The 23339-nt window shown below is 46.6% G+C and overlaps 1 protein-coding gene and 1 long non-coding RNA gene across 2 annotated transcripts; one reads left to right on the top strand and one right to left on the bottom strand.

The window, feature by feature from the left end:
* Positions 1-672: 672 nt before the first annotated feature.
* On the bottom strand, positions 673-11299 carry LOC138212229 (protein NLRC3-like). The gene is made up of 7 exons (XM_069172532.1): positions 11246-11299; positions 7727-9579; positions 7425-7638; positions 6929-7206; positions 6633-6806; positions 5488-5534; positions 673-1543 (listed from the first exon to the last, which is right to left on the bottom strand). The coding sequence occupies exons 1-7, from the start codon at positions 11297-11299 to the stop codon at positions 1014-1016; spliced, it is 3150 nt and encodes a 1049-aa protein (XP_069028633.1). The 3' UTR covers positions 673-1013.
* Positions 11300-21608: 10309 nt separating this feature from the next.
* On the top strand, positions 21609-22858 carry LOC138212277 (uncharacterized). The gene is made up of 3 exons (XR_011179423.1): positions 21609-22132; positions 22675-22735; positions 22824-22858. It is a non-coding gene; the product is annotated as an uncharacterized lncRNA (long non-coding RNA).
* The last annotated feature ends 481 nt before the right edge of the window (positions 22859-23339 follow it).

Here is a 23339-nt window from a genome sequence, read left to right as displayed (position 1 = left end):
TTTACTTGATTTTTTAAATTAAAATAAACTGAATTGTGAATTGTGTGAAAGGAGCCTCGGACCAAAGTACCAGAATCTGATCTGACTAAAAGAGAACGTTTCCGTCCGGATCAAACTGAACCACGGTTTGGTTCGTTCACATCGTGACAAAACTTTCTGGATGATTCACACTTGTAGGCCGTAAACAGGAAGTTGAGGCCAGATATCGTTGCCCAGGAAACAGTCGGTGCTGACGACGGGACGGAGACGACGACGGGACGGAGACGACGACATTGATACTCAAGTGATGACGTGGAGTCGTAGGTGATGATGACAGAACGGGCAGTAGTTCACACCTTGAACATTGTTATGTTTGGGGGCGTGTATGTTTGATTGACAGGCCTGGGAGGAAGTCATGTTTCCTGTATCGGTGGGCGGGGCATAGTGTCCTCCGTCTCCGTTAGACCCCTCCCTCCTCCCCAGCTCGTCCAAATATGGTCATTTCTGGCGGAGATGTCGACGGCTGAATGTCATAACGGAGGGTTTAAAACATCCGTTCACAAACCGACGGGTGACGTCGTTGTTGGTTTTCTCACATTAAGAAGCAGAACAGAAGCAGAACCTTTCAGGGAGATCACACAGGGGTGGACTCAGTTTGTTCTAACAACATATTAAACAACCCGGCAGAAAACACACTTTAAATGAAACTTTATTCAAATATTCACGTTTTATTTCATCAACTCAAACACAGAAAACATTTCAACAGGATTCATGACGAGTGTAAAAGTTATTTTCAGGCCGTCTTGCAGCAGGTTTCCAGAATCTGCTGATGTTTATCAGCCAAAGAGCTCAGTTTGACCTTCATCTGTCCACATGGAAGTGAAGGTCAAAGTTCAGAGGTGAGGACATCATTTCACTACTTCTGACACAAAACATATTCTGACATCACAATCAGTGATTCAACGGTGAACCAAAGAGAAACTTCATCCACCATCAACATTTAAAGCTGCTGTCACTTCCACAGACTCTTCCTCCTACAGAGAACACAGAGACGCTGAGGAACCATCTGACCAGAACCTAAATCCAGGATACAGAGGTTCAGTGAATGTGGTGTTGAAGGTGTGGAGGTGGATCAGAGTGTCAGAGGAGATTCTGTAGAAGGACAGAGTGCCAGCAGGACAGTCCACATACACTGCTACTCTGTTGGAGGAGGAAGAGGAGGAGGAGGATGTCAATCTGTTATTGTGACAGACAGAGTAACGACCATCATTATAGCAGATCAGACACCAGGACTGATCGTTCCCTCCAAACCTGCAGTCATTACTGTCTCCTCTCCTTCTGATTCCTCTGTAACTCACTACTATATAAACACCTCCTCTCCTCTCGACCTCCCAGTAACAGCGACCAGTCAGACCAGTTCTACACAGCAGCTGCCACCAGTTAAATCTCTCTGGATGATCAGGATATGACTGATCTTCTTCCACCATCGTCACCTTCCTGTTGTTGTCAGACAGTTTGATTTTTCCGTTTACTGAGTTTGTGTCCAGTTCAAGTTCACAGAAATCTGATGGAGAGAAAAAGACACGACACAGCTGCAGTTTATCATCTGACACATCTGATGGCTTTTTTCTTTCTTTACTTCCTGACTTGTTGTTCGTTCATAGAAAGTTTAATGATGATACTTTTTGTCAGGCTTTGACTTTTGGGGGACGACATCCAGCTGGATCACTTGAACTAAGACAAAGTAGAATCTTTAAATACGCTTCTCTGATCAAGTTTATTATTGCATCTGCTGTTTTAGGATATCTTGACTGCTAAAGCTTGGATGGTTTTTGGTAGCTGGAATTGTTTGTGATTGGATTCTTGTTTTCACTCAAGTAACTGAGAGTCAAAGAGAACAAGTTTAGAGTTAAACTGATGGTCTTTTATTCTAATTCTATTAAGGACTAAGTTGTATTTTACTTTCTACCGTTTGAGGTAAAAAGACTCTCCGGGAACAGTTTGGGACCAAATTTAGAGACTGTGTGAAAGTTTTCTTTGTTTAGAAATCAGTGGTGAGTTTCTATTGCTGCCCATTTGTAACACCTGGTGATGGGAGGCCTAACGAGCAGGGGGTGTGGTCTGACCAGCTGTAGCCAACCCTGTTGGAAAACCAGGAAGTGTTTGAAGAGTCAGCTTCAGCTTCTGTGAGGGCTCGTCGGAGGAAGACTCGGAGGACGGAGACAAAGGAGTCTTTTGTTGGAGTCTCCGGGGGACGCTGAGTATAACTACTGCTATCTGAATACGTGTGTACTTTCCGTACCTGTGCGTATATCTACTCGTAGATACTATCAGCCTCCCACTCGTTCACACCAACACCGTAACCTTTCCTCTCTTATCTATCCCACCCGTTCCACACATACCCAACACCTCGTCACAGGAGGACTCTGGAACTGACAGTCAGCTGAAGACAGACTTCATCTCTGGCTTTGATATCCAGCAATCGCTGGACTTCCTTGGTCTCACTGAGACCTGGATCACACCGGACAACACATCCACCCTGCTGCTCTCTCCTCTGCCTTCTCCTTCAGCCACACCCCCAGACCTCCTGGTAGGGGAGGAGGGGGGAGGAGGTGGTACAGGTTGACTCATCTCCCCCAAATGGAGTTTTTCTCTTTCCCCACTTCCACTTCCTACCTCACTGTCTTTTGAGTTTCATGCTGTGACAGTTTCTCATCCGGTCCAATTAAACATTGTTGTCCTCTACCGTCCTCCAGGTTCTTTGGGAGATTTCTTGGATGAATTAGACGTCCTCCTGTCAAACTTCCCAGAAAATGGTCCTCCACTTGTCCTTCTGGGTGACTTTAACATCCAGACAGAGAAGTCATCTGACCTTTTACTTTTCCTGTCTTCCTTTGCTGTCTCCCTCAGTCCTTCCTCTCCTCCTCACAAAGGTTGGAACCACCTGGACTATATTTCACCAGAAACTGCTCCACATCTAACCTCACTGTAACTCCACTTCATGTCTCCGACCACTTCTTTATCTCTGACTCTCTCAAACTGACAACCTGACCACATCAACAGACTCTGGACCTGTCAGTCACAACATTCACTCCCTCTCTCCCTCCTCTCTCCCTCCTCTCCCCTCCTCTCTCCCTCTTCTCCCCTTTCTCTCTCCCTCCTCTCTCTCTCTCTCCTCTCCCCCTTCTCTCTCCCTTCTCTCCCTCCTCTCTCCCTCCTCTCCCCCTCCTCTCTCCCTCCTCTGTTTTATCTGCCCTCCCTTCAACTGACTCTTTCTCCCTCATGCATCCTAACTCAGCCACAGACACTCTCCTTTCTCCTCTGTCTTCCTCTCTTGATTGTCTCTGTCCTCCTCCATGTCCTCCAGTCCTCCCCAGCTCCGTGGTTGTCTGAGAGACACTATGAGAGCAGCAGAAAGGAAATGTAGAAAATCTAACCACCCTGACGACCTGCTCACTTATCAATCTCTCCTCTCCTCTTTCTCTGCCTCTATTTCTGCAGCCAAAAGCTCTTTCTACCAAACCAGGATTCAATCCTCATTTTCCAATCCCAAAAACCTCTTCTCCATCTTATCCAACCTCCTTGACCCCCCCCTCTCCTCCCTCCTCCCTTCTACCAAGCCACTTTGTCAACTACTTTACTAAAAAGATAGATGACATATGCTCCTCATTTTCAAATCCAGCTTCTGTAACTACATGTCCATCATCTTCATCTTCATCCCCTTCACTTTCCTCTTTCACCCCCCCGTCTCCCAATCAAGTTGTTACCTTGGTAACCTCCTCCCCCCCAACCACCTGCCCCCTTGACTCCATCCCATCTCACATTCTCCAGTCTATTGCTCCTGACCTTCTTCCTTTTCTCTCCATCTCATCAACTCTTCTCTGTCAACGGTCTGTTTCCTGAACTCTCTGAAGGAGAGAGTGAACCCTCTCCTGAAGAAACCCCCCCTCAACCCGTCTGAAGTAAACAACTACAGACCGTCTCTCTTCTTCCCTTTCTTTCTAAAACTCTGGAGCGAGCTATCTTTAACCAACTCTCCTCCTATCTCCACCATAATAACCTTCTTGACCACCAGTCTGGTTTCAACAGACCACTAAACAGAGACGGTCCTCCTTCTGTCTCTGAGCAGCTTCACACTGCTAGAGCAGCCTCTCTGTCCTCTGTCCTGATCCTTCTAGACCTTCTGCTGCATTTGACACAGTGAACCACCAGATCCTTCTTTCCTCCTTCAGGACCTCGGTGTCTCAGGCTCTGCTCTCTCCCTGTTCTCATCCTACCTCAACGACCTCACCTACCGGGTAACTTGGAGAGGATCTGTGTCTGAACCTTGTCCTCTCACTACTGGTGTCCCTCAAGGCTCTGTCCTGGGTCCCCTCCTCTTCTCTCTGTACTCCAACTCTCTCTGCTCTGTCATTAGCTCGCATGGCTTTTCCTACCACAGCTTTGCTGATGACACCCAACTGATCCTCTCTTTTCCCTGATCTGAAACACAGGTAGCAGCATGAATCTCTGCCTGTCTGACTGACATCTCTCAGTGGATGTCCTCACACCACCTGAAAATCAACCTCCACAAGACTGAACTGCTCTTCCTTCCAGGGAAAGACTCTCCCACCCTCGACCTGACTACTACCTTCAACAACTCTGTTATCCCGACCCTGACTGATAAGAACCTCGGTGACACTTGACAGTCAACTCTCTCTTACTGCCAACATCACTGCAACAACACGTTCCTGTAGATACATGCTGCACAACATCAGGAGAATACGTCCTCTTCTCACTCAGAAAGTGGCGCTCGTCCAGGTTCTAGTCCAATCTCTGGTCCAGGTTCTGGTCCAGGTTCTGGCCATCTCACGCCTAGACTACTGTAACTCCCTCCTGGCAGGTCTACCTGTTAGTACCATCCGACCTCTGCAGCTCATCCAGAATGTAGCAGCTCGACTCGTCTTCAACCTCCCGAAATTCACTCCTCCTCTTCCTCCTCCTCCTCCTCCTCCGCTCCCTTCACTGGTTACCAGTAGCCTCCCGCGTCCATTTCAAAACATTGGTACTTCGTACCGTGCTGTGAACAGATCAGGTCCAGTCTACATCCAGGACATGGTCCAACCTTACATCCCAGCCCGTTCACTCCGCTCTGCATCGGCCAATCAGCTTGTTGCTCCTCACTGAGCTAAACACTCCACAAAATCATGACTGTTTGCTGTCCTGGCTCCTAAATGGTGGAATGAGCTCCCCAACAACATCAGGACAGAAGAAACTCTGTACATCTTCCGCCGCAAACTAAAAACACACCTCTTCAGACTTTACCTTGAATAGGAGAACTTTAGTAGCTTAAAATGGAACTTACTTTTTGTACTTGTAGTTTGGCTTTCTTGAAGAAATTGTATTTTCTTGATTCTTGTTGTTCTGGGTTTTGTACCCTCATGGTTGAAATGCATCAGCTAAATGAAATGTAATGTAATGTAATGTAATATAATGAAATGTAATGTAATGTTTATCAGTCAAACTTACACTTCCTCAGACCAGGTTTTAACCTCTGCTCTCCACCATGGTCCACCCTGGAGGAAGAAACAGTCACAATGATTTTCTATCCAACAGGAGTCCTAACTGCTGTTCAACATGAAGCAGAGTTCCTCAGTTTGTCAGTGAGACACAGAAACAGGCTGAAACTCATCCGTGTCAACTGTCTCTCTGATGGTTTCACTGCTGTCTGTGAGGAAAACACCTGAAGAAGAAGAAGTGATGTTGAAATAATCAGAGAGCTCAGTCTCCACTGATCTGCTCTGTTTTTATTGATGTCCTCCCACATGTGAAATATTGGTCTCTGCATGTTGTCCCTTAAAATGAACAGTTTAACCAACATTCACATGAACAGCTGAACTGTTTTCAGACTGTTCACAGATCAGTCCAACCACCACATTCAGTTGGTTTGTATAATTTACATGTTCAGAATCGAGGGTGTAATGATGGAGGGAGTCAGCTGTAGAGACTGAAGCTCTGGGAGGAAAAGTTGTAACTCTGGACTGAAAAATAAAACTGACTTGATTTTAAAACTTCATATAAAAACAATTGTATTTCAGAGTGAAGACTGAGGCCGAACTTTGAGTCCTGAACTTCTAAAATTTGAGATGATGATGGAGAAAAATCAAAATTCAGGTGATCTCTGAGGTCATGAAGGTTTATTCTTTCTGCACTGTGGATATTTGCTGCATGTTTTTATGGTAATACATCAGTCAATAGTTGTTTAGATACTTTAGTACAAACGAAAAGTGTAAACCTACTGGGTTCATCCTCTGGGGATCATAAATGTCTGAACTGAAGTTCATCTCATATTTATTAGTTGTTGAGATGAATCAGTTTGGACCAAAGTGGTGATCAACTGATGAACACTGTCGTCCCTACAGCCAGGCTGATAACATGGTTCAAGATGAGAAGGATTTGACTCCAACTTCACAATGTTTCTTATGAACAGCTGTTTCCGTTTGATAAAAGACTTCTGAGGATCCACATGTTTCCTAACTCAGACCTCCTCACTCCTCTGAACAGAAACAAGAGAAACAAGTCATCCTTCATGACGATGGACCTGAGCAACAACACGTGAAGTCAAATCAACGAGACAAACCTGCACTGTGTGAGCTCTGGTTGTCTGTCCATACCTGAGAGTGTCCAGTCTCCAGTGAGGATCCTCCAGACCAGCAGACAGCAGCTTCACTCCTGAGTCTCCTGGATGATTGTAGCTCAGGTCCAGCTCTCTCAGATGGGAGGGGTTGGAGCTCAGAGCTGAGGCCAGAGAAGCACAGCCTTCCTCTGAGATCAGACAACCTGACAGACTGGAGTCAGAAAAATATCATCAACTCCAGAAACAAGAAGGAAAATCTTACAGACGTTGAACATCTGCACCAACATGAACTTAAAGAAAATTTAACTGATCAACAACCAGATATTTCCTGACCTGAGAGTCTCCAGTTTACAGTGAGGACTCTCCAGACCAGCAGACAGCAGCTTCACTCCTGAATCCTGAAGGTCATTGTTACTCAGGTCCAGATCTCTCAGACTGGAGGACTGGGAGCGGAGAACTGAAGACAGAGCTTCGCAGCTTCTCTCTGACAGGTTACAGACAGTCAGTCTGAAAAGAAAATGCACATATTTGACCCAATTATTCTTAATCTTGATATGATTTAAGAACATGTCTTCAATTATACAAATGTTTCCATTTTCTTTGGCTAATAACTAGCTACCTCACATTTATCTATACGTGTTTGTGTTTGTAAGGCAATCTGACGTCACTGAAACTACTGGAATTAAACGTTTAGTTAGGTTGTTAGTCTACATGTATTTAATTTAAAAATGTTTTAACGACAACAAAACCACAATAATGTAGGGGAGATTTTTGAAAAGATTTGTGATTTGAAAGAAACAAAAAATGTGTTAAATTAGAGTTAAATAACTCGATAAAAGTCAAGTTTGATGGATTCATTGTTTCCTGACCTGAGAGTCTCCAGTTTACAGTGAGGACTCTCCAGACCAGCAGAAAGCAGCTTCACTCCTGAATCCTGAAGGTCGTTGTGACTCAGGTCCAGATCTCTCAGACTGGAGGACTGGGAGCTGAGAACTGAGGACAGAGCTTCACAGCTTCTCTCTGACAGGTTACAGCCAGTCAGCCTAGAGAAGAATTAACAATGAACACAAACTGTTTTATTTGTTATTTACAAAATGAAACATGTTTGAAATGGTTAATAAATCCTCGTACAGAGCTTTGTTGGAGGCTTTGACCACTGGCAGCAGCCTCAGAAGAGCCTCCTCTGAAGCAGAGTATTTATTCAGGTCAAACACGTCCAGATCTTCTTCTAATGACAGTAAGATGAAGACCAGAGCTGACCACTGAGCAGGAGACAGTTTATCTGTGGAGAGACGTCCTGATCTCAGGGACTGTTGGATCTCCTCCACTAGAGAACGATCATTCAGTTCATTCAGACAATGGAACAGATTAATGCTTCTCTCTGCAGACAGATTCTCACTGATCTTCTCCTTGATGTACTGGACTGTTTTCTGATTGGTCTGTGAGTTACTTCTTGTCTGTGTCAGCAGGCCTCGTAGGAGAGTCTGATTGGTCGGCAGTGAAAGACCCAGAAGGAAGCGGAGGAATAAATCCAGGTGTCCATTAGGACTCTTTAAGGCCTCATCCACAGCAGTCTGGTGGAAAAGTGTTGGATCAGGTTTCTCTTTTGTTTTTTGTTTTTCCATCAGCAGGTTGACAGCAGAGTTGATGAAGGTCAGATGGACGTGAAGAGCAGCCAGAAACTCCTGAACGCTCAGATGGACAAAGCAGAACACCTTGTCCTGGTACAGCCCGCTCTCCTCTTTAAAGATCTGGGTGAACACTCCTGAGTACACTGAGGCTGCTCTGATATCGATGCCACACTCTGTCAGGTCGGATTCATAGAAGATCAGGTTTCCTTTCTGCAGCTGATCAAAAGCCAGTTTTCCCAGAGACTCCATCATCTTCCTGCTCTTTTCATTCCAGTGTGGATCTGTCTCAGCTCCTCCATCATACTTGACCTGCTTCACTTTGGCCTGAACCACCAGGAAGTGGATGAACATCTCCGTCAGGGTCTTGGGCAGCTCTCCTCCATCTCTGCTTTTCAACACGTCCTCCAGAACTGTAGCAGTGATCCAGCAGAAGACCGGGATGTGGCACATGATGTGGAGGCTTCTGGATGTCTTGATGTGGGAGATGATGCTGCTGGCCTGCTTCTCATCGCTGAACCTCCTCCTGAAGTACTCCTCCTTCTGCGGGTCAGTGAACCCTCTGACCTCTGTCACCATGCCGACACACTCGGCAGGGATCTGATTGGCCGCTGCAGGTCGTGTGGTTATCCAGAGGCGAGCGGAGGGAAGCAGTTTCCCCCTGATGAGGTTGGTCAGCAGCACATCCACTGAGGTGGACTCTGTAACATCAGTCAGGATCTCATTGTTGTGGAAGTCCAGAGGAAGTCGACTCTCATCCAGACCGTCAAAGATGAACACAACCTGGAAGTGTTCAAAGCTGCAGATTCCTGCTGCTTTGGTTTCAGTGAAGAAGAGATGAACCAGTTCCACCAAACTGAACTTTCTCTCTTTCAGCACATTCAGCTCTCTGAAAGTGAACGGAAACATGAACTGGATGTTCTGGTTGGTTTTGTCTTCAGCCCAGTCCAGAGTGAACTTCTGTGTTAACACTGTCTTCCCGATGCCAGCCACTCCCTTTGTCAGCACTGTTCTGATTGGTTCATGTCTTCCATGTGAGTCTTTAAAGATGTCTTCTTGTCTGATGGTTGTTTCTGGTCTGTCTGGTTTCCTGGATGTTGTTTCAATCTGTCTGACCTCATGTTCATCATTGACCTCTGCAGTCCCTCCCTCTGTGATGTACAGCTCTGTGTACATGTCATTCAGAAGTGTTCGGTTTCCTGCTTTAGAAATCCCCTCAAACACACTCTGGAACTTCTTCCTCAGGTTACATTGAAGATGTTGTCGACACTCTGGAACAATAGTTCCTAAACAAACAAACAAACAAACAAAGAAATTGTTTTTTCTTGAGTTGTCGACACACTGCAGGATTACTTCCTAAAAAACATACAAACAAACAACAAGTGAATGTCTCATTAAACCTGAAGATAAACTTTTTAACATTTTAAATATTTTGGGTCTCCATGAAATCAATTCTTCACGTTAGTTGTTGACAAACAGTTTCTGACTGTTTTCATTCCAGAAGAATTCACAGATGTGATGAAGATGTTTGCATCATATTAACAGCAGAGTTTGGAAATCTAAGTTTCTCCCATGTTTCCTCTTTCCATCATGTTCCAGCTGTTAAAATCCTCTTACTGCTCTGCAGACGGTCAGCCAGCTCCTCCTGCTTCAGTCTCCTCAGGAAGTGCAGTGTGATCTTCAGAAATGACTCTCTGCTCCTCCTCTGCTCTTCATCCTCACCCTCCAACACCTCCTCATCCTCACTCTGACTCTCTAAGCATTCTGGGTAATCTAGACTCAGAATTTTCTGCATCTTCTTCAACTCGTTCTTTACAAAACTGATCATGTTCTCCTCCAGCAGCTGAAACAGAGAAATATATCAACTTTAATACACAGAACGTATCAGATCATTTTAAATATGGACTGAAATCCTGCTGGTCTACAGAGTGCAGCAGGGAGAATGTGAGTTTTGGTAATTCACTCTTTAGTTTGTGTGTTTACACACCAGAAATATGGAGTCCAGGTTTGTTTCAGGAACGTCTGAGTCCTGCTGATCAACTCTGTAAAGTCAACATCAAAAAAGAAGATGTTTGGTCACAATTAATCCAGAAACATAAAGTAAAGAGACTTCATGTTTTTAGTTACCAAGACAACCAACACCTGACAGAAGCTGAACAGGAAGACAAAACATCCATTTTAAATCACTAATCCAGTCAGACGCCAGTATTTCTCATTCTTACCTTTGATCTTCAGACTTTTATCAACCTTTGGATTCAGTGGGTTTAAACCCTGCAGGTGATGTGCAGGAGATTCTCTGTTGCTGGTTTATGATTCAAAAAAACTCACTCAAAGCTCGGCCTGAAGTACTTTTTCCGTATCAAACTTCTTCTTCTTGCCTTAATTAGTTTAATCAATGTAAATACAATTTTTTTTTTTTTTTTTTTTTTTTTTTTTTTTTTTTTTAATATCATATATTTGCAACCCCTCCCTGCAGGTTTATATTACAGATATGATGTTCGGGTCAATTTGACCCGGCAGTGAAAGTTGAGGCTGTAAGGGGTCAAAAGTGTCAAGTTTAGACCATTTCTTTCTTTGAAAATGTGAGACAGTCTTTATTACTTCCTCCCACCATGTTTCACCCAAACACTCAAAAACACACACACACACACACACACACACACACACACACACACACACACACACACACACACACACACACACACACACACACACACACACACACACACACACACACACACACACACACACACACACACACACACCCTATTTCATCCCAATCTCACACACTCTCTTTCTAACTACCACCTGTGTTAGAAATACAGATACTATTTTGAAGGGAACCTTTTCTTTCCTGCAGGAAACCTCCACCCACACTTAGCAGGAGAGGGCCGAAACATACAAAATGGTGTCTTAGGAGTCCTACCAACTATACACTCTGCAGATACAACTCAGCAGCTTACTGTAGGACAACATGAGCAACAGAAACTAAAGGATGACCGCCCTGGAGGCTCTGGAGCACATCCTTGATCACGACAGTGAAATAGAGGAGGATGTGTCTGAAGATGAAGACCATGTTGAGGTCAATTCAGATTATAATGGGACTGATTATGAACCATCAGATGAGGAAAGTGATATTCCTTTTCCTCCAAGCGAGACATTCGTGTCAACAAATCTTGAAATACAGCGGTCATCCTCACCTGATACACATCAGCTAAGACTGTCTGTCAAAAACATTGTAAAGACAGTGCCAGGTCCAACCAGGATGGTAGTGACTCATATCACAGACATCAAGTCAGCTTTTGAGCTGGTCATTCAAAACTCAATACAGAAAGTCATTGTAGAAATGACTAATCTAGAAGGGACACATGTTTTGGGGGAGAAGTGGAAGGAGCTGGATGAAACACAATCCTTATGACTCATTTAGCTTGATTTTGAGTGAGCGGGTCAATATGACCCTGAACAGCAGAGGTGTCTCATCTCTATTTATCTACATCACCCCATGAAAAAAAGAACGTTTCAAAATGCAAATAAAATTTAGGAAAAAATACATGTTATGGTAGACTAATGAGATTTATATCTAGGTTTTTCCAGTGTACCTAAAAAATAGTTTGAACATGTATTTTTCATGAAAACGAGTGAGTTATCTTCATTGAACTATGATCTATGGAGGGGTGAATAACTCCATTCCACTAAACACTGATTGAATTGTTAGTAATGGTGTTGGTGATGAGGTACAAACTATATTTATTAGGATTCTTTGGTTTCTGACAACTTTTGGATGATTAAACATGCACCGGCTCACATTGACCCGGGAACATCATTGCTGTACCGAAGAAACAAACATAACAGGAGGGTTAACAAGCAGCTGCCTGAATACAGGTCCAGTTAGAAAGCTTCATTTTTTGACATTATTACCTTTGTTCAACAGACTGGTGTCCATCTTTGAAGGTAATAGGTGCCCTCATAGACCGGTCACTCTTCATGGACACACAGCTGGGTTCAGGAGAATCTGGTTCCTGCTGAAGGATCCTGATGGAAACAGAGATGTGTAGCTTTCAGTTTTAACCCTGCAGATTGTGTGTTTTGTTGGACGCTAACAGAAACATGAATACATCCAGTGTGTTTCCATGAACCTGCAGTTCCAACAAACTGGCATTGCTGAACTAAAGAGACTAAAGAATCTGAGTCTGACGTCCTTTGATCCTCTGAGCTGAGGTGATCCCACCCCTGTGATCTTTGACCATTTTCTTCTTGTGGGCCTCTTTAATTTGATCTTCACTGTCAGCTCAAACATGATGGCCTGCTCTGAGGTTTCTGACTGGAGGACCACGTCATGCAGGGTTACTTGTTACAGACAACTCTTCCTCCTCTCCAGCTCCCTGAACAGATTTCCTTCTGAGTCTCTGTGTGAAGACAGTTTGGTTCCTTTCAACGAACATACAGATTCAACTGCCTGAGATCATCTGTCCAAGCTGCCAACTGTCTCTCCAGATGTCTCCAATCTTCTATCGAGGTGAATAATAAGTTCAACACAAAGACGTTATGACATCAGGAGGGTTTGAAACTAAAAGACAAACTTTAAACATTATTACCTTTGTTTAACAGACTGGTGTCCATCTTTGAAGTGAATAGGTTCGTCCATACACCGGACTCTCTTCATGGACACACAGCTGGGAACAGGTCCAGGTCCAGGTCCAGGTCCAGGTCCAGCATGTCTGAGCTGCTGCTTTGTTCTTCAACAGAACACACAGAGCTCTGAGTGAGAATAATGATGGTGCAGTGATGTGAGTGCTGAGCTGTGACGTGGAGAAGAGTCGTGGACAGTTAGAGACGGTCGTCTCACCTCTGAGCTTCGGTCCGGCTCTCATGTTCCCCACACAGAGTGGTTTTAGAGGGACGGACTCCGTCCTCTCTGTCCTCCCACTGATCCATAGCAGAGCCCACAGCTTCACACAAACACAACAACCTGCTCAGTACATACAACAACATTCACACTACAACAGTGTCACTCTGGATTCCACCACCAGAGGGCGCCAAAGTAAATACAGTTCAGATCCTGTTCAGATTTCCACTGAGGATGGATGTTAGGAAACAACATGAACTCTCTTCATTTCTGTCCAGGTGTGTTTTTCTGATCTACCTGGTAAAAGTTATATTTCACTTGTTTAAAGGAGGTGATGTGATGAATTCAGGCAGAAGTGAATGAAATCCTCACCAGGTGAATTCAGATCCCGTCACAGAGTCGTTCTACCTTCACCTGCAGAGGAAACACGGAGAGAGAAGCTGCTGCTGATTCTGCTTCATCATCAGTCTGACGTCTTTGTCATCCTCTCAGAACCTCACTGTCAAAGTCTGGAAACTTCAAGATGACAGAAAACCAGAGTTCAACTCTGATCACAAGAAAATAAAACATCTCAGAGTCCAAAGATAAATGTGAATATTTCTATCTTCTACATGAAAGAAGGAAAGAACAGAGAGTCTGTAAAAGTATTAAACCTAAACAGGCTGTAACTTTTCTATAAAAGTTCATATTTTCTTTGACTTGTAAAATCTGCTCCATTTGGAGGAGCTGAGGCTGTTTTTCAGCGACGCCTCCATCTGTGTTGAAGCTCAACAAAGAGCTGAGAGAGTCTGAACAGATCCATGAAAACATTCAACACAGCTGTAGTTTCTAAGAGTCGCTGATGTTGAAATATGACCTCAGTGAAAAACATCTTTTTAAACTGTTTCTGTAAAATAATGTTTTTTTATGAATCCCACATCATCTACAGCAAAACATTCATCAGTGAGACAGTGAGAATGTAAAACATGTTTCTGAACACATGATGCAGACATGATGTGAAAAACATGCTCCGTTATTCCAGAAAGAGAATTGAACGTGTTTCTGTTTCCTCCTCACTGTGAACATTTTCAAAGATCTCTGACTGACTGTCACATATTTGATGACTTTATTACCTGTTAATAACCAACCAGTCCAGCTGTGAACAACGTCAGACCGGACAGTGAACGCTCCCCACTAACTGAATCACACGGGCCGTTAAAATGATCGACGGTTTCAAAGTTACTGAACATGTCGACTCTTCATGCGGTCGCAACAGAAAACACAGAACGAGTTCAGGAAAACTGAGCTGGGTTTAAAAGTTCAGGAGCTGCTTCAGAAGAGTCAGCGTTGATCTGACAGACAGCGACGGCATTTTTATTGATCGGACCGGTTCCATGTCAAAAACCTATCAGATGAAGATGGAAACTGTTTGTTACCTTCTGATGGAGGAAATAATCGTCGTGAAGCCGGCGAGTGAAGAAGTTAATCAGCAGCTTTAAGATGGAAACCGAGCAGAGAAAGAAGAAACATGGAGCGGACAGCAGGACGAGTTCAACAAAGTACAACGTGTCAGAATCGCCCAAAATGGTGACTAAATTCAAAATGGTGGACTTCCTGACAAGGTGACATAATGGTGCAATGTAACTTTTTTGTGCGTCTAGGTGTGATACACGTGTCCACCGGATTTTGTGAATTTAGGTTGTGGTGGTGGGGTGTGGTTAGCTCAGCTGCAGCGGGTAGAGAGTGGGAGGAGTTGTTCAGGGAACAGTGCCGGGAAGGGGTAATGAGCACAGCTGAGCCGAATACAAACTGATGAGCACAGCTGAGCTGGATGTGGACTGATAATCTCTCCCCTATAAAGGGAGCAGGGAGAAGGAGGCTGAGGAGGAAGCGGTTGCACGAGGACATTGGTGTATGGGCCGGGCAAATAAAAGTATTTTACACCCGAACATACGACTGAGCGTGTCATCTGTGTCCAGGAGAGACCCCGGTAGCACCAAGCTTGCTACAGTGGCACCCACTGTGGGGGCATGGACACAGATGAACAGCAGAACGGAATGCCGACGCAGCCGATCGTCGTGTAGGGGCAGATGCTGCGTGGGATCGCGGCGATGCAGTGCGAACAGGCGGAGGCGAACCGCCAGCTCCTGGGCGCGTTGCAGGCCCAAGCTGAGCGACAGACCCACGCCTGGGAACAGCTAGCGGCCCGGCCAGCGGCGGCCCCACCAGCGCCAGGACTGGCGTCCTTCACCGGGGTGGCCATGCACAAGATGACGCCGGTGGATGACGTACAGGTCTTTATGGACATGTTCGAGTTGATGGCGGAGGCGTGTGCCTGGCCGGCGGCGGACTGGGCGGTGCGACTCCTGACTCTCCTGACAGGGGAGGCACAGACAGCGGCTCTGGGGCTGCCTCCCAGGTCCAGACGACAATACACGGATGTGAAAAGGGTCATTATGGACCGCCTGGGCCTGTCCCCAGAGGACCACAGGAGGAGCTTCCGGGAGGCTAGGCCGGGGCTCGGGGACCGGCCATTCGCCTTCGCTCAGCAACTGAGGGACTCGGCGACCAGATGGCTGCAGCCGGAGAGCGCCGGACGAGCGATGGTGGACAAGATCGTGGGGGAGCAGTTCACAGAGGGACTGCCGGCCAGGACAGCGGCATGGGTCCGCTGCCACCGTCCAGCGACGCGAGAGGCTGCCATCACCCTTGCCGAGGACCACCTCGCGGTTTATCCCAGCAGGCAGGGGGATGGCAGTCGGCCGCCAGCTGCAGCCCGACCGATTCCTGCGCCGTGGAGGAGGATCCAGCAACCGGGGGTGGCTCAGGCCCTGCCAACTCCGTGGGCACCAACAACCCCCAGGTTCGCCGGCCCCGGCACCCTTCCCAACCTGCAGGGGGTTCCTCAACTGCCAGAGCAGGAGTGTTGGAGGTGTGGGCAGCCCGGACACTACTGGAGGGAATGTCCGTTAATGGGAGCAGGACAGACGGTTAGGGTTGCCGGCCCTCCAACACCCTCCCCCGGTCCAGGAGCGACGTATCGCGTTCCGGTAAGGATCCAGGGGGGTACATATCTGGTGATGGTGGATTCGGGCTGTATGCAGTCGCTGATCAACCAGAGCCTGGTTCGGCCCGGGGCATTGGTGGAGGCATCGTGGGTGAGAATTAAGTGTGTGCATGGGGATGTTCACGATTATCTGGTGGTGGCTGTAGAAATTAGATATGGGGGGAAAAAAACATAAAGTGAAGGCTGCGGTTAGCTCCCGCCTTACGCACCCCCTAATCTTGGGGACAGATTTGCCCGGGTTTCATAAATTAATGGGGCAGTGTACAGGGGTGCGTTCATGACCGGCAGGGACATGCGGGATGTGTGCTGTGCTCAGCGGTGACGCGAGGTTGTCCGACGCTGCAGAGAGGGAGGGGGAACCGGCGGAGACTCCACCGGTTCCCGAATTATGCTCCATGGAGGATTTTCCACTTGAGCAGTCTCGGGACGATATTCTACGCTTCGCCTTTGACCAAGTGATAAGAATTGATGGTCAGTTGGTGCGCCCTGACGCAGCGCCGTCATACCCGCACTTTTCATTGATTAGGGACAGGCTGTATAGGGTGAGTTGTGACACTCAAACAGGTCAAGAAAACACCCAGTTGTTGGTGCCGAAAAGCCATCGGGAAATGATTTTCCAGGCGGCTCACTATAAAAAAAATTCCCCTCGGGGATTAATAAAGTATATACCTACCTAACCTGATGGCTGGCCACATGGGATATGATAAAACTAAGGACTGGATAATGGCCTGGTTTTACTGGCCGGGCATCCGGGGGGTTGTGCGCCGTTGATGTGCATCTTGCCCGGAGTGTCAGCTGGTAAACCAGCCGGCCATTCCGAGGGCGCCTTTACATCCTCTACCCTTGATGGAGGTCCCATTTGAACGTATTGGCATGGACCTCATCGGGTCATTTCACCGGAGCGCACGCGGATATCGCTTTGTATTAGTTCTGGTGGATTACGCAACACGATATCCCGAGGCAGTGCCGTTGCGCAGCATTTCGGCAAAGAGTGTTGCACAGGCTCCTTTTCAGGTCATCTCTCGAGTCGGAATCCCGAAAGAGATTCTGACTGACCAGGGAACCCAGTTCATGTCACGAACACTGAGAGAACTTTATGGATTACTGGGCATTAAGTCTATTCGGACCAGTGTTTATCACCCACAACACTGACGGTCTTGCGGAGCGTCTGAACAAGACTTTAAAATCCATGATTGGTAAATTTATACACGACGATTAACATAATTGGGATAAATGGCTTGATCCTCTGTTGTTTGCAGTGCGGGAGGTCCCCCAGGCCTCGACGGGATTTTCTCCCTTTGAACTGCTGTTTGGCAGGAAACCACGAGGGGTGCTCAACCTGCTTAAAGAAAACTGGGAGGAAGGTCCGAGCTCCAGCAAAAGTGAAATTCAATAAGTCCTGGGCCTGCGAGCAAAACTCCACACACTGGGTCAGATGTCACGTGAGAATTTGCTCCAGGCCCAGGAGCGTCAACAACGGCTGTACAACAGAGGGGCCAAGCTGAGGCAATTCACACCGGGAGAAAAGGTACTTGTATTGCTTCCTTCTTCCAGCTCAAAACTCCTTGCCAAGTGGGAAGGGCCCTTTGTGGTCACACGGCGAGCAGGGAACGTCGACTATGAGGTGGTGCGATCTGACAGGGGCGGAGCTACACAGCTCTACCACCTCAACCTCTTAAAAGCATGGAGAGAGGCGGAGTCTGTTTCTCTGGTGTCCGCGGTATCTGAGAGAGAGGAGCTGGGGCCAGAGGTTCCAAAGTCCACCAATCCTGCCTCGCTCCCTTTCGACGCCAATCTCTCTGGGACCCAGAGAACAGACGTTGCCCAGTTACAGAAGCAGTTTGCTGATGTGTTCTCCCTCCTGCCAGGACGCACGAACCTCATAGTGCACAACATTGAGACGTCTCCGGGCGTGACGGTGCGGTCGCGACCCTCCAGGCTACCTGAACACAAGAGAAAAATTGTTCAGAGAGAATTGGCGGCTATGCTGGAGATAGGAGTAATAGAAGAGTCCAACAGTGCCTGGTGTAGCCCCATTGTTCTTGTTGTCAAGAAGGATGGATCTATTCAGTTCTGTGTGGACTATCGCAGGGTGAATGATGTGTCACGATTTGATACGTACCCAATGCCCTGGGTCGATGAACTCCAGGACCGGCTGGGCACTGCACGTTTCTTCACGACACTGGATTTAACCAAGGGCTACTGGCAGATTCCTCTCTCGCCAGAGTCCAAGGAAAAAACGGCCTTCTCCACTCCGTTTGGGTTATACCAATTCACCACATTTCCCTTTGGGTTGTTCGGTGCCCCAGCCACTTTCCAATGCCTCATGGACCAGGTGCTGCGTCCGCACGCTACATATGCGGCCGCCTACCTGGATGATGTCATCATCCACAGCACCAGCATGTGCAGCGGGTGGGCGCAGTGCTGGAGTCCCTGAGGCAGGCTGGGCTCACCGCCAACCCAGGGAAATGTGCAGTTGGACGTAGGGAGGTACGGTATCTGGGGTACCACTTGGGCAGCGGGCAGGTGCGCCCTCAGGTGGACAAGACGGCGGCTATCGCGGCCTGTCCGCAGCCCAAGACAAAAAAAGACGTGAGGCGGTTTTTGGGGCTGGCGGGGTATTACAGACGGTTCATCCTGGGTTTCGCGGATCTGACCAGCCCCTTGACCGACCTGACCCGGAAAGGTGCCTCAGATCCAGTCCAGTGGACGGAGCAGTGCCAGCGGGCGGTTGAGAAGGTAAAACAGGCTCTCTGTGGGGAACCACTTCTCCACACCCTTAACTTTTCTCTCCCCTTTACTCTGCAGACTGATGCGTCGAACAGAGGACTGGGGGCCGTTTTGTCCCAGGAGGTGGGGGGGGGGGGAGGTGGACCGCCCTGTTGTGTACATCAGCCGGAAGTTATCGGAGAGGGAGGCCAGGTACAGCACAGTGGAGAAGGAGTGCCTGGCCATCCGGTGGGCGGTCGACTCCTTGCAGTACTACCTGCTGGGACGCTCATCCACCCTCTGTTCGGACCACGCTCCGCTCCAGTGGCTCCACCGCATGAAGGATACCAACGCCAGGATCACTCGGTGGTATCTGGTGTTACAGCCTTTTAACTTCAAGGTGATCCATAGGCCGGGGGCGCAGATGACTGTGGCCGACTTCCTCTCCCGCTCTCAGGAGACTGAAATAGACTATTTCAGACCCCTGAAATAGTTTTTTGTTTCAGCAGCTGTTGAACAGCTGAACGTTGTTTTCAGCATCACATCCAACAGTGAAACTACCAGCAACACTTGTTCAGGTAATTCAAGTAAAATTAGTTCTGGAACTGAAACTCCAGCAAACAGGAACAGTTCAGTGGTTTTAGAGGGACGGACTCCGTCCTCTCTGTCCTCCCACTGATCCATAGCAGAGCCCACAGCTTCACTCAAACACAACAACCTGCTCAGTACGTACAACAACATTCACAGCACAGGACACATTAGTTCTCATCACTGTCTGTAACATGGCTCTAAAACTCAGGACTGACAGACACTTTTCTGCAAACACATTATAATCCTGTAATTACTGTTCTTCTCTCAGTGCTGTATAAACCTGCAAAACATGTCACAGTCTCAACAGTTGGTGCGGCATATCATATAAAATCCTAAATTTCATTTCAGCAACCAGAAATATGATAAATTTGTTCCTCCTGCTCCATTTTTTCACATTTTCTAACAAACTTGGTATTTGTGTTGGTCACTAAAGGAATGAAATGTGTTCTTCCAGTTTGTCCAACGTGATGACAAACAAAATGTATTCAGAGGAAATCTGCATGTTAAGAGGATATAAAAGCCTCTTTTTTCTGTGTATAAACATGTCTTTAAATCTGATCACACAAACCAGGACAATTCCTCTTTTTGTTTTCCTCTGTGGGACCCTGACGGTTGAGAAGCCACACAGCTCCTCTTCACCTTCAACCACTTCTGGTCCTTCTGAAGGATTTTTGGACCTTTGAGAAATGGACTATGCAAAAGGTGCTGCTCAGAAAAAGTGTGTTCCAGCCGTGAATGAAGAGTTGAACGGGAAACACAGTGAAGTTGATCCAAGCTGTCAGACCAGTTCAGATATGGTTTGCATTTTTATCAGCTGACTAGATCGAATTACATTCAGACTGCTGCCGGTTTTATTCAGGAACCACCGACAGAAAATCATTTTACAATCATTCTACTTTAACTCGCGGACAAATTCAACTGCATGTTTGAAATAAATGGACTGAAAAATAAAATCAGGATCAAGAAAGACCTCTACGGTCGACTCAGTGATCCAACAGGTCAGAGTTCATCAGACATGTCCAGATTTCTCTGGGAGGATTCTCACCTGCTCGACTTCAGGTCCACTTCCAGACACTTTCCACCTTCGTGTGTGGAGGAAAGATTCGGAGAGAAGAAGCTGCTCGTTGTCCCTCGTCAGTCCTGGTGTCTGAGAGCGTTTGATCTGAGGACGCCGTCACTTCCTCATAACTTCAGAGTCCGAGTCTAAAAGCATCAGAGTGACGTCAGAACCAGTCTTACCTGTGGCAGAGAAATCCAAGATCACATGATGCAGCTCTGCTGTCTGTCCACTAGATGGAGCTGACAAACCAACCAAAGATCAGCACAGAGACATGAGATGAAGCAGCAGCAGTTTGGACCACATACAGGACTGTATGTTGGACATGTTGGTTTGTTATGAGGCAGAAAGCAGCCTGAGCTTCCTGCCAGGGACCTGAAATCTGGTCCTCAGTCCTGGTTCCAGGTGTCTCTGCTTTAAATGGACTTTTCATCCCAAACACTTTTCTTTAACAGCCTTTTTATTCATTTGTCTCCAGAAAGAGACTGTATATAAAAGTGGACTTAATTTCAGGGTGTTAAAATCAAGGGGGATGCAGAAGTGTCATAAACTGCAATACCTTCTAGTCCCAGTAGAGGTTGTCTCTAAAAAGCATCCGGCTCCATAGACTCCCATTCAACTTCTCATGAAATTCAATCAATGTTTTCTAAGGAGTTATCTCGGTGTTGTTAGTTAAAGTCACTCCTTCTTATTAGTTTTCTGGAGGTCCATCTGAAAATAATCCCTCATTCATTAGAAAATAAAGGTGGAGTTTCACTCAAATACCTGCAGTATTTAACTTCCTTCTGCATGTTTCAAATATGTCCATAAACACTTGTAGCGTCCTGCTAATTTGTTTACATGTGTTTCTTTGTAATTCTGTAACAGTGAATTTGCATTTGTGTTCATCAGCAGAGAAGTGTAGTTTGGAAAAGTCCTTAAGTGTCCTACAGTTTTGAGTTGCCCTTGAACCTCTCGTGTCCTCACCGTATTGGTTGGTCAGGTGTCAATCTGTTGCCAGCCAATCAGGACAAGCAGAGAGACCTTCTTGGTAACCTACCGGGTTCTTAGAGGGGCGGGGCTAACGACAGGAGCGCGCGCAGGAAAACCTTTGGAAGTTGTATTTCTATAAAACTTTAGTTGTTATCAGCTGTTAGGTGGATTCAGTTCATCAAAGCAGACAGAAAAATAGATATTTCCTGCTTTAAATCAGAACATGTGACGGACTGAACACACGCCGAGTGACAGTTGAGGTCAGGACAGATTCAGATGGTGTTTCGGTCAAATGAAATTAAACTGTGTTTTACCGACGAAGGAAGAAGTTAGAAAATCCCCGTTTTTCAGACGAAGTTCGGCAGCGAGAGGAACACATCGGGACTGATGTTTCACCATCACTTCAAACTTCACTAGAAACTTTCACCAGTTTACTAACGTGATGTTTGAACGGTTCATCGATGATCTCCGACTGACAGCGTCATCCTTCATGTCGGATTAAGAGCTAACGTGTCGGAGAGCAGCGGGCAGCGGCTCACATGGACCCTCACCGTGGTGGAGGAGGGCGGCCATTTTCAGTCGGTCCCAAAGAATTCTCTGAGTCGTGTTCGTGGAGCCGAGAACAACAAGTTCAATGGAGGGATTTAAAAAGAGCAGAAGATGGAGATTCAACCACCTCTGAGGTCATGTGAGTTTTGTGTCACGTCAGTTCCAGATCTTAAAATCATGATGATCTTAAAGCTCCTTTAGTTTCACCATGAATTGGTGAACTCCAGTTGAAGCCAGCTATCATTTGTCCTGAGCTCATGTTAGCCGCCCTGATGTCAGACAGTCACTGCTCTGCTGCTGATGGCTTGTTATCCAGTAAGCTGCTTACTTTACTACACTAGTTTTAATACACTTATTTACTAAAAGGAGCTTTCTAGATAACATCAGCACACTCACAACTGTTTGAATGACAGAAAACGTATTTCTACGACAGTTTATTATTCACGTAAAATGACATTATTATTATCTTAGAGATGAATTTCCTCTTTCTGGAACTCAAAGCATTCATGGAGTGAAAGAGTCATTTATTTAACGTGTATTTCTCTGTCGTAGATTGAATTTAGCATCATGTGTGTTTGATAATCAACTTGAAGGTGTTTTGAAGTTTCTATTATCAGAGTATCATATTATGAGCTGCATAGTTTGGTGTTTCTTCTGAAAGCATTTCCTTTCCTTTCCCAGTCAGCCAGCAGGGATGTGAGGCTTCAGAGAGACTCAACAGTACCGTGGATGTTCCAGGCAGGTATGTTGAGGAACAACTGTTTTTAATTATAAGTTCTACCTGATTTATATTTACAAATATATATAATTCCTGCATGTTCATGGAGCAGCAGGAAGCAACAACCTTCATGAGGAAGTGTTCCAACTTTGGTCTCTTTATCAACATCAACACCTGAGTTCCTCACGTTTTAGTGACCACAGGTACGTGAACATTTGGGATTTCACCGTGGAAACCTGGACGAAGTCTGGATGAAGGTTTCACTGACTCACAGGAAGCTGACAAATCTCCTCCTCCTCCTACCCTCCCCCTCTCCCGCTCTTAGCTCCCTCCTCTCTCCATCCTCTTCCTTCTCCTCCTATCCACCTCCTCTCTCCCTCTTCTTCTCCTCCTCTCTCCCTCCTTTTCTCCTCCTCTCTCCCTCCTTTTCTCCTCCTCTCTCCCTCCTCTCCCCCTCCTCTTCCTCCTCCTCCTCTCCCTCCTCTCCTCTCCTTCTCCTATCCCCCTCCTCTCTCCCTCCTCTCCTCCTTCTCTCCTCTCCTTCTCCTATCCCCCTCCTCTCTCCCTCCTCTCTCCCTCCTTTCCTCCTCCTCTCTCTCCTCTCCTTCTCTTATCCCCCTCCTCTATC

Source organism: Embiotoca jacksoni, unplaced genomic scaffold, assembly GCF_022577435.1.
Source record: "Embiotoca jacksoni isolate LCO1_2020_lvr unplaced genomic scaffold, fEmbJac1.0.p SCAF_54, whole genome shotgun sequence".
NCBI lineage: Eukaryota > Metazoa > Chordata > Actinopteri > Embiotocidae > Embiotoca > Embiotoca jacksoni.
This window is presented reverse-complemented; position numbering and strand designations above follow the sequence as displayed.